Source organism: Tripterygium wilfordii, chromosome 18, assembly GCF_013401445.1.
Source record: "Tripterygium wilfordii isolate XIE 37 chromosome 18, ASM1340144v1, whole genome shotgun sequence".
NCBI lineage: Eukaryota > Viridiplantae > Streptophyta > Magnoliopsida > Celastrales > Celastraceae > Tripterygium > Tripterygium wilfordii.
In genome coordinates this window covers 1,833,782-1,846,632 of record NC_052249.1, presented here as the reverse complement: position 1 = coordinate 1,846,632, position 12,851 = coordinate 1,833,782, and the positions used below count along the sequence as shown (strand labels likewise).

Sequence of the window (12,851 nt, the reverse complement as noted above, 5' to 3'; positions counted from 1 at the left end):
AATTAAAAGACCTAAATGTTCAAAAGTCACTTTTTGGGTACCGGTATGGAATTTTTCCTTTAAAAAATGGTGAGATTTGTCATTAGAAAGGGTAAGAAAAAGGGCCCAAATCATTGGCCCATCATCTTTGTTCCATTGTTTTTACTTTGTAGTTTCTCTATCCATCTTCGGCCTATTAGCTGGCCCAGTTCATTTCGTGGCCCATATCCGGACCTTACCAGACAGCTATGAATGAAATATAATGTGCAGTTGCCATCAACAGGACAAGAAGTTTGTTTGAATGGGTCCCTTATATAATATAAGTGAACTAACATTACATCTGCATCTCAGCTAAAACAGAAATCAGTAGTAATCCAATAATACAAGATTCTCAAGAATATATGGTCAGTTTGCAAGAAAGACGAATTATCGTCATCATCTGAGCATTTATACCAAAAGTTTGGGGTCCGCTGATTATAGAAGTCTAGGAGAACATCATCGGAAATCCATTACATGTATTTGTTTTCTACATTCATTTCTATCCAGAAAGACGAATGCTTGACATAATTGCTGCTGATATATAGAAGTACTCTCATGAAGAACCTGTAAGAAATTGAGGTGGTGGTGATGATCCCCAAGCTTATCTTCTTTAATGTTTAAGACAAACAAAGTGACACATTCAGGCATAGAACAAGCCAAAACTCTCTAACTCCCATGACGCAAAACTTCAGAGGTTGTTAATGAACAAAAACACTATATATATATATATATATATATAGATGTATATATATGCCCTGCATTGAAGCCATCTCAAACTCCCATCACAAGCAGAAGCTAAAGAAAGTAGAGAAAAACAATGAAGGGTGGTGCAGTTATATTGATTGTTGTGGTAGCCATGGCTCACTTCATGGTGAAGCCAGGAGAGGCAGTGGTGAGTTGTGGACAAGTGGAGTCATCATTGGGTGCATGCATGCAGTATCTCATTTCAGGCAACAATCTTACACCGGCTTGTTGTGAAGGAGTGAAGAATTTGAAGGCAATTACTCCGACCACCGCGGACCGACAAACGGCGTGCAACTGCCTCAAACAAGCTGCAGCTAAATTCCCAAACATAATCCCAGATGCAGCCTCCTCTCTTCCTCAGAAATGTGGGGTTGACACCAGCATTCCCATCTCCAAGAACATCGACTGCACCAAGTCAGTTCTTCTTTTCGTTTCTTTTCCTCTTATTTGAGAACTTCTTTAATTATGTTTGTTAATTTACGATTTTTTTTTTGGTGCAGGGTTAACTGAGATTGGATTTGAGGACATTACATGAATAAAGGCTCAAGGCAAGCGAGTTTTGAGCTGTTTCCATGACATTTCTTGTCATTTTTTTGGCAAATAAAGGTTGTGTTGTGATGTGATCGGAGGATATCATGTGCTAATTTAGTGATATCTATACCAAATTGTACCGTGATTTCCATAATATCTAGTTTATGCAACTGCATTTTTCCTCTTAGTTCAATTAAAACTGCACAATATAATTGTATGTCAAGTAATTAATATGTGTCAAGACTTAAATCGCACAGCAGTCAGACATAATCGTTAAGTGAGACGGATCAGAAGAACAAAGCCGTGCAGACAGTTTGTATCCAAAGTGAACCGGTAAACTCATAACGGACAATATTGTGGATGTGTTTAGACTGCAAATTTCAACAATATGATCATTCCTAATTAGTTTAGACTAAGAAATCATGAAAGTGACTCACGGGCCCAATTAATGTATCCAAATTAAAGTGAACCGGTAAATCAAAGCAGACAATATTGTTGGTGTGTTTGAGACTTTGGGCTGAGAATTTTAACAGTACGATGTTTCCTTAGTACGTTTAGACTAAGAAAATCAGGAAAGTGAGTCATCAGAATTCAAAGAGACAATGTTCCAAGAAGGAAGCATGTCAGTTAAATGCATGGTGCTATCTACTTCTTCATATCAACTTGAGAGACGTATAAAAATTTAGTAGAATGGAAAGGGACTAAATGCTTGCAATTGACCAAAAATCAGATACTAGTTCACCTTTCTGCAGTTACATGCTAAAGCCGGGGCAGACACTAGCTAGTTCACCTTGCTACCATATACAAAGCATACAATTAAACAAATAAGCATCGATCACCAAAACTTTGTATTACATAACCCTGATTGCACAAAGAAACACTTCAACTTACCATGAAGAGCCAATTCTCTATGCTAGCAAACTGTTCCTTATAAGAAGGTGAAGTGGACAGGATAGCATGGACAGAACCAGCATCGAATATTAGGGGGGATGAATCTCTTTGTGGAGGTCCGGGGGCAGCACCCTTGGAAAATTTTTTGGGTTCTATATATCACTTGTTAACATTATGATAAAAGTAAAAACCATATCCATAAATTTGATAAAACAATTAAAATTACTTTTTCCGTGTTCTTATGTTTTGGTAATATTTCATAATAATCTCATTGTGAATTCGATCGAACATTTATTTCCCAATGCATATAACTGGACAAATGACTAGTCAATAATATTTTATTATGTTAAAGATGACATGTATCATCATTAGTTAAAGGGAACATTTTACTTAATCTAATTTTTGTGCATATATAATAAATTATCAATTTAAAATTTACAATTAAAATTTTTTATGGTGGGGCAGCCCCCCTTGGCTAAGCATGGATCCGCCCTTGCGTGAAGGTCCTACATAGAATGTTGGATTCCGGACGAAACTAGTTGGAGAAGGTTTACCTCGGCGAGACGAGTCGAGTCGAATGGTACTGTAGGTGGTCGGAGGGGGGACATCAAAATTGACTGGATCAACGACGGGAAGAGAAGTTGTTCCACGACTTCTACGTTAATTTCTGACCAATATCAGACTGGGGATGGTTGGAAAAAAGTTTGTCTACGTTAAGAGCTTTGTTTCGGTAAGTCAGCCATTTAAAACGATGTCCGGACAACGATTTTTGGTGGACAACGATTTTTGATGGAGTGAACTTGACGGCGAATTTTAAGGATATATTTTAAAAACTTTTATCTTTAATCTCAGTCGTCGGTAAGATGTAACGAATGAGAAACTTAGGGCATCACATGTGAGAATTAACTATATATATTTATATTTATTTTATTAGTTGAAGGTTCGATCATTGGTCAATATAGATGGCTTCATGAATTGACTCATCAAAAAACGTTGTCCATGTGTTGAAACATGGTGCCAAGAATGTTTGCAAGACGAATAAGGAAACAAAAAAGATTGGATCATTTGGTGGGCATCCACATGTGAGAATTAACTATATATATTTATATTTATTTTATTAGTTGAAGGTTCGATCATTGGTCAATATAGATGGCTTCATGAATTGACTCATCAAAAAACGTTGTCCATGTGTTGAAACATGGTGCCAAGAATGTTTGCAAGACGAATAAGGAAACAAAAAAGATTGGATCATTTGGTCAATATAGGTGGCTTTGCATTGTTTTAATTAGCTGCTCAAGATGGTCAATAATATAAAATGGCTTCAGAATCGAATATATATATATGTGTGTGTGTGTGTGTATATATGTATATGTATATGTATAGCCTGTGAGTGTATATATATGTGCAGTGTGGCCATTTGTTCTTCTCAATACATCGTTTGCAGTTATTTTCATCATCTCCAGGCTCACAAAATTAAACAGTGCTCTTCCTGCAGATGCTCCGGTTGATCAGATTCAGATTCGTTCAATGACGATGATGATGGCCGGAGAGTATACCGGAACCCGATTACATGCCAAACGTGAAGTTTCTCTCCCGCTTAGTTTCATATTTGGCACATGATCATCGGGCTCTCGGATACTCAATACTGCATGCAGCGCTAAGATTTAGTGAATCTGATCCATTCGAGTGGTAGAAAATACTAAGTACGGGTATTAAATCCTAAATCCTAAATCCGCTTTTCTTTTTCTTCTTAATTTGGTTTTTGTTAAATATATTATCTTGATTTAGCGATTTGATCTCCTCTTTCTGGCCTTATTTCAGATAAATCAAGGAGATGCTAATAGTACTACAGCATGAGATATTTGGTACCACTTTTTTTAATTGCAACAATAATTATCTTTGAAAAATATATTTTTTATTGAAATCGAACCTTAGATACACATATATTTAACTTAGTCGATTGTCAATTGAGCCACCATTCGTTTGTAATTTTACATTATTTACTTACATACTGTTTTACTTATTTATAAGATCAGCTAAAGTTGATCTCTATGTAGTCCATGATGTGGTTAATTAGTATAGCAAAATCGTGAGATTTGTCATTAGAAAAAGTCAAAAGGGGCCAAACTTATAGGCCCATCATATTTGATCCATTGTTTGTAGTTTCTCTATCCAACTTCGGCATATTACCTGGCCCAATTTATTTCATGGCCCATATCCGTACCTCAACTCTGGTTTCTCATACTATTTTTATTAAGTGTCGCTATTTGCACAAGAATTTTGAGTCACTGTACACAAATTTTTTTAAATAAATATTTAGGTTTACTAAATTATCTTTATATAAAATTACCTTAAAACCTCTTCACACATTGCACCTATATTTTTTGGTCAATACAATTATATTAAATTAAATTTTGTAACCCTAATACACACAGTGAATTGAAGTTGGTGTGCGAATATTGAGTCTTATTTTTATTTTATTTTTCATTTTAATGTGTGTGGACTTGGCTTAATGTTTACAGTTATCTAATTTAAGGAGAAAGAGAAAAGTAAATGCATTACCCATCTCCAATAATTGAAGAGTACAGGGAATCTTCAATTATTGACCCCAACAGAGATATTTGTCAATAATACTCATTGTCCTGTAATTTTAATTTAGTAAAAAATGTGCTGTTGGCCGTTGCTATATATGACATTGCATATGTGATATGTGTAATGTCTCGATCATGTCATCCATCAATCCAGGACTGTTTTGTGTGTGTATAAAAAAAAATAGATATATATATATACACACACCCCCCACTTTTAACGACCAATTTTGTTTGGAAATTTCATAAATTGATCATGACAAGACATGAAGGAAAACATAAAAATGTTTGGTGGACCTAACCCTAATAATGCAATTTTGTTTTTGTTTTAAAAAACAACCCTAGTGTAGTAAGTGGTTGAACTCGAACCCATTTATGGAGTGCTTTTGAACAGCCTTCATAATGCTTTTTGAGCTCTAATAGAAGTGAAATAATAAGTGGGGTTCATCAATTTGGAACAATCATTACTTAACTATTATTGTTATTATTGCACGGTCCATTTTGTGATAGTCGTCCATTTAAAAAGGAAAATGATTAAAATCTCAGTTATTCAAATTGTTGAATTGGATGTAGATGATGAAAGTAAATTTGTGGGTTTCATATGTCTTACATGATACACTTGAAATCCTGTACTTGATTACAATTCAGTAGCTGGAATAAGTGATGGTGTTCCGTGGTCACGTCCGATTCTTTGATATGTCCCTCGTATTCTCTGTAATTTTTATTTTCAATAAGATTTCTACTTATCAAAAAAATGTAGGAGAATCTGTCTAGCATGATTCTTTTTTTTTTTTGCTGAATGTCTAGCAAGATTCTTGACACTATATATATATAATTTTTTTTTTCAGAATTATTATAGATGAATATTCATTTTGCTGTTTGGTCTCATAAAATAACCAAAAAGGTTAACTTAAATTAAATACATATTAAAATTGATAAAAATAATTAAATACCATATGCAATATGAAATAATATATAAACGTATAACTATAAGTCATATTTCAGTTTCAATATAATTTTTTAAAACAAAAAAATATTATTATCTAATATTGTTTTCAAGACGTTATGTATTGCTATTTAATATTAACAATAATGAATTGAATAGTATTACTGTTAATATTGTTAAATGTTAAGTGTGAATATATATATATATATAAACTTGAAGTCTATTATTTTGTTTCCACTCACCCAAATTCTTGGGTCCCCTGTTGCTGCTGCTGCAGATGATGTAGTGATTCAAGACCACTTGTTTTTAAATTCTATTTTTTTTAGAAATTCTGATTTTTATAAAAATCAATCCAATGACAATGAAATCCCCACTTTACTAAAAATAGAAAAAAAAGCAAACCCACATCAAGTCTTCCTATATAAATCCTTTCACCTAATTACCCAATTCAGATAAACTCATTGAGAGAGATAGACAGAGAATTAAGTGGCTGGCTAGATATGAATAATATGAGTGATAGTCCAGAGCTAGACTTCGGTGTGGGTGCCTCGGAATTCTTCCTCTCAGACAATTTCTTCCCAACTCCTCCGACCACCTTCGAGGAGCTTAACAATTACAACGTCACCACCACCGCGGATGATTTTTTATACGACGATTTTGTGCCATTACAACTTGAATGTTCAGAAATCAACGTCATGTACAGTGATACCAGCGCTGTTGCTACTTGGGAAGATAATATAGTGCCATTAGAAGCATGTGCGGTGGAGCGGATTCAATCAACGTCGACGGAGATGCCGGAAAATGTAGTAGCCGAGCATGATGATGTTCTAAACGTGAAGAAGGCTCGCGCACCATCGAAACATGGAAGATATAGAGGAGTGCGAAGAAGGCCGTGGGGGACCTTCGCAGCGGAGATTAGGGTCGCGAAGAAGAAGGGCAGTAGAAGTTGGATCGGGACCTACGAGACACCCGAGGATGCGGCTCTGGCTTATGACAAAGCCGCCTTCAAAATGCGCGGCTCGAAAGCGAAGCTCAATTTCCCACATTTGCTTGGCTCAGAAGGATATGAGCCAACAAGAGTGACGTATAAGCGTCGTTGGATGAAGCCTTCCGTGACGTCGTCGCACTCATCTTCTTCAGCAGTACAGACTGAATCTCAATCGCGGAGGAATGCTGAATCTAAATCACGGAGGTTGAATCAAATAGCCTCGGCGGCTTCAGCCATGCTAGAGAAGCTAAAACAAATTATCAATGTATGATGCATAAACTGGATTACAAGACAAAATCGATCCAACAAGGTATGTATATATAACTACATAAATAGTAAGATTTGAACACTTTACTGGGTAGGGATTGGCAAGGGTCGGTAGCCTTCTAATTAGTTAGGGAATACCAAAACCGTTTATTTAAGATATATCCTCCGTGAGGGAACACATGACGGAGGGTGAATTGGGTCACAAATTCCCAATTAGGAATCCTCTAATAAACTTTTACACCAATTAAAAACAAGTAACAGAACGCAAACACAATTGGTCACTAATTTCTTTGCCTAATCAATTTCACTCCAATTGATAGATGTGATATATATATATATATATATATATATATAAAAGTTGAATGTGATGCAAGTAATACCAATTTGACACACTTGACAAGTGAAATACACAGTCGGCCACTAGAGATGTAATATAATCAAATCAAGTATAATGATCACCTTTAGTTGTCATGGTTGTTTTCTTTGTCATTTTCATTAATGGGAGGAGTTTTGATGTGACCTTTAAACTTTTGTGAAATGATCAATTTATTCCCTAAACTTCATTTAGAATCATTTTAACCCCTGTGCCAAATTTATGTCTATTTTAACTGATGTGACAATTTTTTTTCTCACATGACACCTAAATTAATATATTCACAAATGACGTGTAAAAAATACATGGGGTACATAATTTGATATGTTATAACAATTTGCAGGGGCTTGAATTAATGAGTTTTCATAATTACAGGGGATAAATTGACCCCAAAAAATAACTACAATTTATCACATGGCATATGTAACTTATGGAAAAATATGTTTTCTTGTAGTGCATGAAGATGAAGATGTAGCATAGTAGCCTTTCTCTACCTTATTTTTTGATATTAATGATTTTTAAAAAAAATTAAAATAATAAAAAGAAAGTATGTAAGATTTTGAATCTAATGCTGTGTTTTTTGTTGAATAAAAAAATCAAACTAATTAAAGAAAATGTGTGAGAAATCTTAGTGGTTTTAAACTGTTGGATGCAAAGTGTGCCATTAGATGCATGTGCGGCAGAGCAGATTCAATAACGTCGACGGAGATGGCGGAGAATGTAGTAGCCGAGACTGATTATGTTCCAAAAATGAAGAAGGCTCGCACAGCATTGAAGCGTGGAAGATATAAAGGCGTGCGAAGAAGGCCATGGGGGACCTACGCGGCGGAGATTTGGAACCCGAAGGAGAACGGCAGTAGAACTTGGATCGGGACCTACGAGACTCCTGACGATGCGGCTCTGGCTTATGACAAAGCCGCTTTCGAAATGCCTGGCTCGAAAGCTAAGCTCAATTTCCCACATTTGCTTGGCTCAGAAGGATATGAGCCAACAAGAATGACGAATAAGCGCCGTTCGATGAAGCCTTCCGTGACGTCGTCTCATTCATCTTCTTCAGCAGCGCAGACCGAGAATGATGCTGAATCTCAATTGAAGCCGAAGCGGATGTTGAACCAAATAGCCTCAGCGGCTCCAGCCACGTTGGAGAAGCTAAAACAAATTATCCATGCATGATGCACAAATGGCATGACAAGACAAAATCAATACATTAATTACCAACTTATTTACTGGATTTACTGATTTAGAAACAACAAGGTGTATATATATAATTACATATATAAATAATAAGTTTGGAGACTTTACGAGGAAGGTATATATATTGATTTGCATGCATGGGCTCTCAGCATGTGAATAATAAGTTGGACAAGACACTTTTGATTTGCAAACATTAAGTTTTCTTATCTTAGTTACAAAATCTTAAACCTTAGGGCATCTGTATCAGTTTATCTTAACAGATTCCCTAAAATACAGACAAAATGTCACTGTTCCCTATTTTATAGATTCTCTATCCAACAAACCATGCATCAGATTACCTATCATATTTTTTACTTCCTTAAAATAATATTTCTTTCTCTTTCCTTTATTTATTCCATTAACTTTTATAAATAAGAAACCAAATAATTGTTTTTATCAATAATCAAATACATATTGATGACCCGATAATAAAAAAAATTAATATGAATTAATTTATTGAAAAATAAAAAATAATTATTGATGACATATTTTTGTCTCCCAACAAAATTCACATGGCTACAGTCTTCATATACCACTCCCCACAAAATTCACGTTGCTACAGTCCTCACCTACCACTCCCCACAAAATTCACGTTGCTACAGTTTTTACCTACCACTCCCCCCATAAAATTCACATGGCTACACCATAATTTTCACCTACCATGGTATGTTGAAGAAACTCTTTTCCAGCATGTCGTAACTTTTTGGTCCGTCCCTTGAATTGCATCCAAGGATGTGTTTAGCCATGCTGAGACTAGAGCTAGATCTTCTTGGGTGGAAAAGTTCCCAAGCCGTGGATTTTTTTTTGGCTTCCCACTTTGCTCGACTTGTATGGGTGTTTGTTCTTCAGTGGTGTGCTCCAATTGTGAACCTCCCAATGACATCTCATCAAGAATAGTATCAAAAAAACAATTGGCACTGCTATTTGAATTCATTCCTGTCAAACAAATCAAACTCAATAGCACAAGATATTTCCTATCAATCTAGAGCATTCTAGGCTTAAAAAAGGTCAATTAAGAATCCAAATATGCAACTTCCTTCGATATATACAGATACAATTGATTATATAGCAATCACAATGCATTGATGTAATTTCCACACACTTATCAATGTCTCTCCCCTCAAACAAAGTTTGGCAAATACTTCAGCAATTCTTCATCATATGGTATTCATCAATGTCCAACACATTATGTATCACAAAGGAAAAAATAAAAGCATATCCACATCAGTAATTGAGTTCAAGTAGGATCACGAAAAACCAATATCATGAAAACCAAAAATAAACCACATAAAGGGCAAAAAAAATATCACATAGCATATCATGAAAATACCCATATGAAGTCAGACCCATTGCAAAACTCAAAACCCAGGAATACCCACCAACCAAAAACAAATCAATCCCGACATCACTCCCTTCTTCATGAACAATCACCTAAATTCCACAAATTCCACATGACAAGGAACAGGGAAAGCAAAATTGAAAAACAAGCAAAATGGAACTCTATGATACAAGCGGGAAGAGGGGAGAAGAATACCTAATCGGCAACAATCGATTATCACCAGAGTTAGTCGGCGACGTTAGAGAAGAAAATCAACAAAAACTCGTAGAGGAAGTGAACCGTCACAGAATATGAGAGAGAGAAGAACCGTGTCGCAGGGCATGAAAGAGAAAAGTCAAAGGAAAAAACAGTATTTTATTCTTAGATAACTAAACAGTGGTTCCCTACATCTAGGGAACCACTGTTCAAGTTACCTAGTTTAGATAACCACTAGGTAATCTGATGCAAGCTTGTTTTTGACTAGTTCTCTATATTTGTTCTCTATTTTAGGGAAAGAACCATGTTTAGATAATTTGATGTGGATACCCTTAGACATCAACTCTAATCAAGTACAAACATTCGTTAAACTTGTCTGCCGGTTCCAAGAATAAAGTTACAAAGGACCTTGGGGGCACGTGCCCCTTGATTTTGACAAAGAAAATACTGTAGGTTACATGCATGTAAGTTCGCTATGAGCGTGATATTTCCAGTTTCAGAGCAAAATCATGGAAACACGGAGAGAAAAAGTAGCATACCCGAAGAGAAAACGATACAAGAAAATCAACGACTACGAGCGTGAGATGGGCAAAGGAGAGCGATTGAGCGAGATATTGATTTTACCGTCGATTTGAAACATGTGAGACACTAGCAGCGGAGATTAGGGTCGTGAATAAGAAGTGCATGAGAACTTGGATCGACACATATGAGATGCCTGAGGATGCTGTAAAAATACCACATCGGTTGGGTGATGTCTAACCATGTGATATATAAGCTTGCCCAAGTCAAAGCGGACAATATCTGTGATGTGTGTGGGGGCTCGGGATTTTCAACATGATATCGGAGCATGTCTCGGTCCAGTTAAGAAACTGGCCTAACCTCTACCTATCCACTTGTTGGGTCTAGCATAACCCCGCCCACAAGTGCAGGGGAGTGTAAGAATACCACATCGGTTGGGTGATGTCCAACTATGTGGTATATAAGCTTGCCCAAGTCCCTACCACACACAAGAGGTCTTTTCCCTCGTTAAGTGAGTTGGGTCTTTGACCCACTTGCTAACTAGGGAGAAACAAAGTCGTACAGATAAAAAACAAAGCCGTGTAGATCCGATGTATCCACTAAAATCGGACAACAGAAAGCAGACAACATCTATTATGTGTGTGGCCTCGGGATTTTCAACAGATGCAGCTCTGACTTATGCCAAAGCAGCGTTCAAAATGTGCGGCTCGAAAGCTATATATGCTCAATTTCCCACATTTGCTTGGCTCAGAAGGATATGAGCCAACAAGAGTGACGAATAAGCGTCGTAGGATGAAGCCTTCTGTGACATCGTCTAATTCCTCAAATATCTTGTTTTATTTTTTTAAAAAAAAACTATCCAAATAAAGGAATTAGAAGAAAACCTCATTTTTGATCTCTTCCATTCCTTCCCCAAATCTTTGAATCCAAACACACTCTTGGAGTGTGGACTTGGGCTTAATGTTTAGGAGTATTGCATGGGTCGTTGGATTTTGGAATTTCGGCCTTTTAAGTAACAAGTGGATTGGGCAGTGGACACTTGTTTTCTTTGGGCCTTAATTAATCTAAAAGTTACATAACATGATTTCAACTAATTTAATCAAAACTGTTGAAGTTTTCACATTGGCATATTAACTAGTGTTATTTTTACCAGACTGTGCCGGCCAGTTGAAATGTTGAATCATAAAATCGGTGAACGGGTTACCACGCCGGCATGATTTAGTTAAAATACCAATTGTTGAACCGTGCTGGTAAAACCAGTTAGTTTTTTAAAATTTTTAAAATTTTTTGAATTTTGAATTTTATTTTTTAAATTAAACCTGGGATTTGATTGATAATCCGCTGATTGTACCATTAACCTAGTCCCTTGCCTGGGTTGATGTTCGACATGATTTTTATATTATTAATCTTACCAATTATCTAATTTAAGGAAAAAAAAGTAAAGTAAATGCATTACTCATCAAGTCGCACATAGTTCAGGGTGTCGGGGCTCTACTGGGCTCAAATAATTTTTTAAATTATATTTATATTTTGATCGATTTTACGAATCCAAAGATATATATTTTTTGTTCGAAACAAAAATCAAATTCAACATGAAAATTGTGTGTAATATTTTTTTTTATTTATATTCAATGGTCTAGAATTGTCTTACACTTTTTTATATTGAATTTGATTTTTGTTTCGAACAAAATTTATATCGTTGGATCCGTAACACCAATCAAAATATAAAATTTATTTTCAAAATATTTAAAAAAATTTGTGAGTCCCATAAACAAATTACAGAGGGGGCTCCTGTAAAAAATTTACAACAGCCCCCCTTGTCATCCATATTTTATAACTTCCTCTTTTTTTTGAATTTTGCATAAAAGAAATTACAAGGTACAATCATGTGTAACCAAAGGAAGAGTATAGGGAATCTTTAATTACTGGCCCAACATAGATATTTGTCAATAATACTCTTTGTGTAGTTTTAATTTAGTAAAAAATGTGCTGTTGGATGTTGTTACATATGGCATTGCATGTGTGTAATGTCTCAATCATGTCATCAATCAATCTAGGACTGTTCTCTCTCTCTCTCTATATATATATATATATACCCCATTTTAAGGACCAATTTGGTTTGGCATTGCATATGTGTAATGTCTCAAACATGTGGTATCCTCATATTGGTTGTATTTATCACAATTCATCCATTTAGATACACTCTAAATATGCAGTGT

General features: G+C 35.6%; 3 protein-coding genes and 1 long non-coding RNA gene across 4 annotated transcripts; all 4 read left to right on the top strand.

The window, feature by feature from the left end:
- The first annotated feature begins 835 nt into the window (after positions 1–835).
- On the top strand, positions 836–1,272 carry LOC119984313 (non-specific lipid-transfer protein A-like). The gene is made up of 2 exons (XM_038828180.1): positions 836–1,176; positions 1,263–1,272. Exons 1-2 carry the CDS (start codon positions 836–838, stop codon positions 1,270–1,272), a joined length of 351 nt encoding a protein of 116 aa, XP_038684108.1.
- Positions 1,273–3,532: 2,260 nt separating this feature from the next.
- Positions 3,533–4,346, top strand: LOC119984764. The gene is made up of 2 exons (XR_005464978.1): positions 3,533–3,893; positions 4,006–4,346. It is a non-coding gene; the product is annotated as an uncharacterized LOC119984764 (long non-coding RNA).
- Positions 4,347–5,838: 1,492 nt separating this feature from the next.
- Positions 5,839–7,055, top strand: LOC119984763 (ethylene-responsive transcription factor 2-like). The gene has a single exon (XM_038828863.1). It carries the CDS (start codon positions 6,219–6,221, stop codon positions 6,975–6,977), a length of 759 nt encoding a protein of 252 aa, XP_038684791.1. The 5' UTR covers positions 5,839–6,218; the 3' UTR covers positions 6,978–7,055.
- Positions 7,056–7,963: 908 nt separating this feature from the next.
- LOC119984311 (ethylene-responsive transcription factor 13-like) lies at positions 7,964–8,519 on the top strand. The gene has a single exon (XM_038828179.1). The coding sequence runs from the start codon at positions 8,019–8,021 to the stop codon at positions 8,517–8,519; it is 501 nt and encodes a 166-aa protein (XP_038684107.1). The 5' UTR covers positions 7,964–8,018.
- The last annotated feature ends 4,332 nt before the right edge of the window (positions 8,520–12,851 follow it).

What these genes read in the sequence shown, in the direction of transcription:
- LOC119984313 (XM_038828180.1), top strand. Translation starts at nt 836, where the DNA reads ATGAAGGGTGGTGCAGTTATATTGATTGTTGTGGTAGCCATGGCTCAC.
- LOC119984763 (XM_038828863.1), top strand. Translation starts at nt 6,219, where the DNA reads ATGAATAATATGAGTGATAGTCCAGAGCTAGACTTCGGTGTGGGTGCC.
- LOC119984311 (XM_038828179.1), top strand. Translation starts at nt 8,019, where the DNA reads ATGTGCGGCAGAGCAGATTCAATAACGTCGACGGAGATGGCGGAGAAT.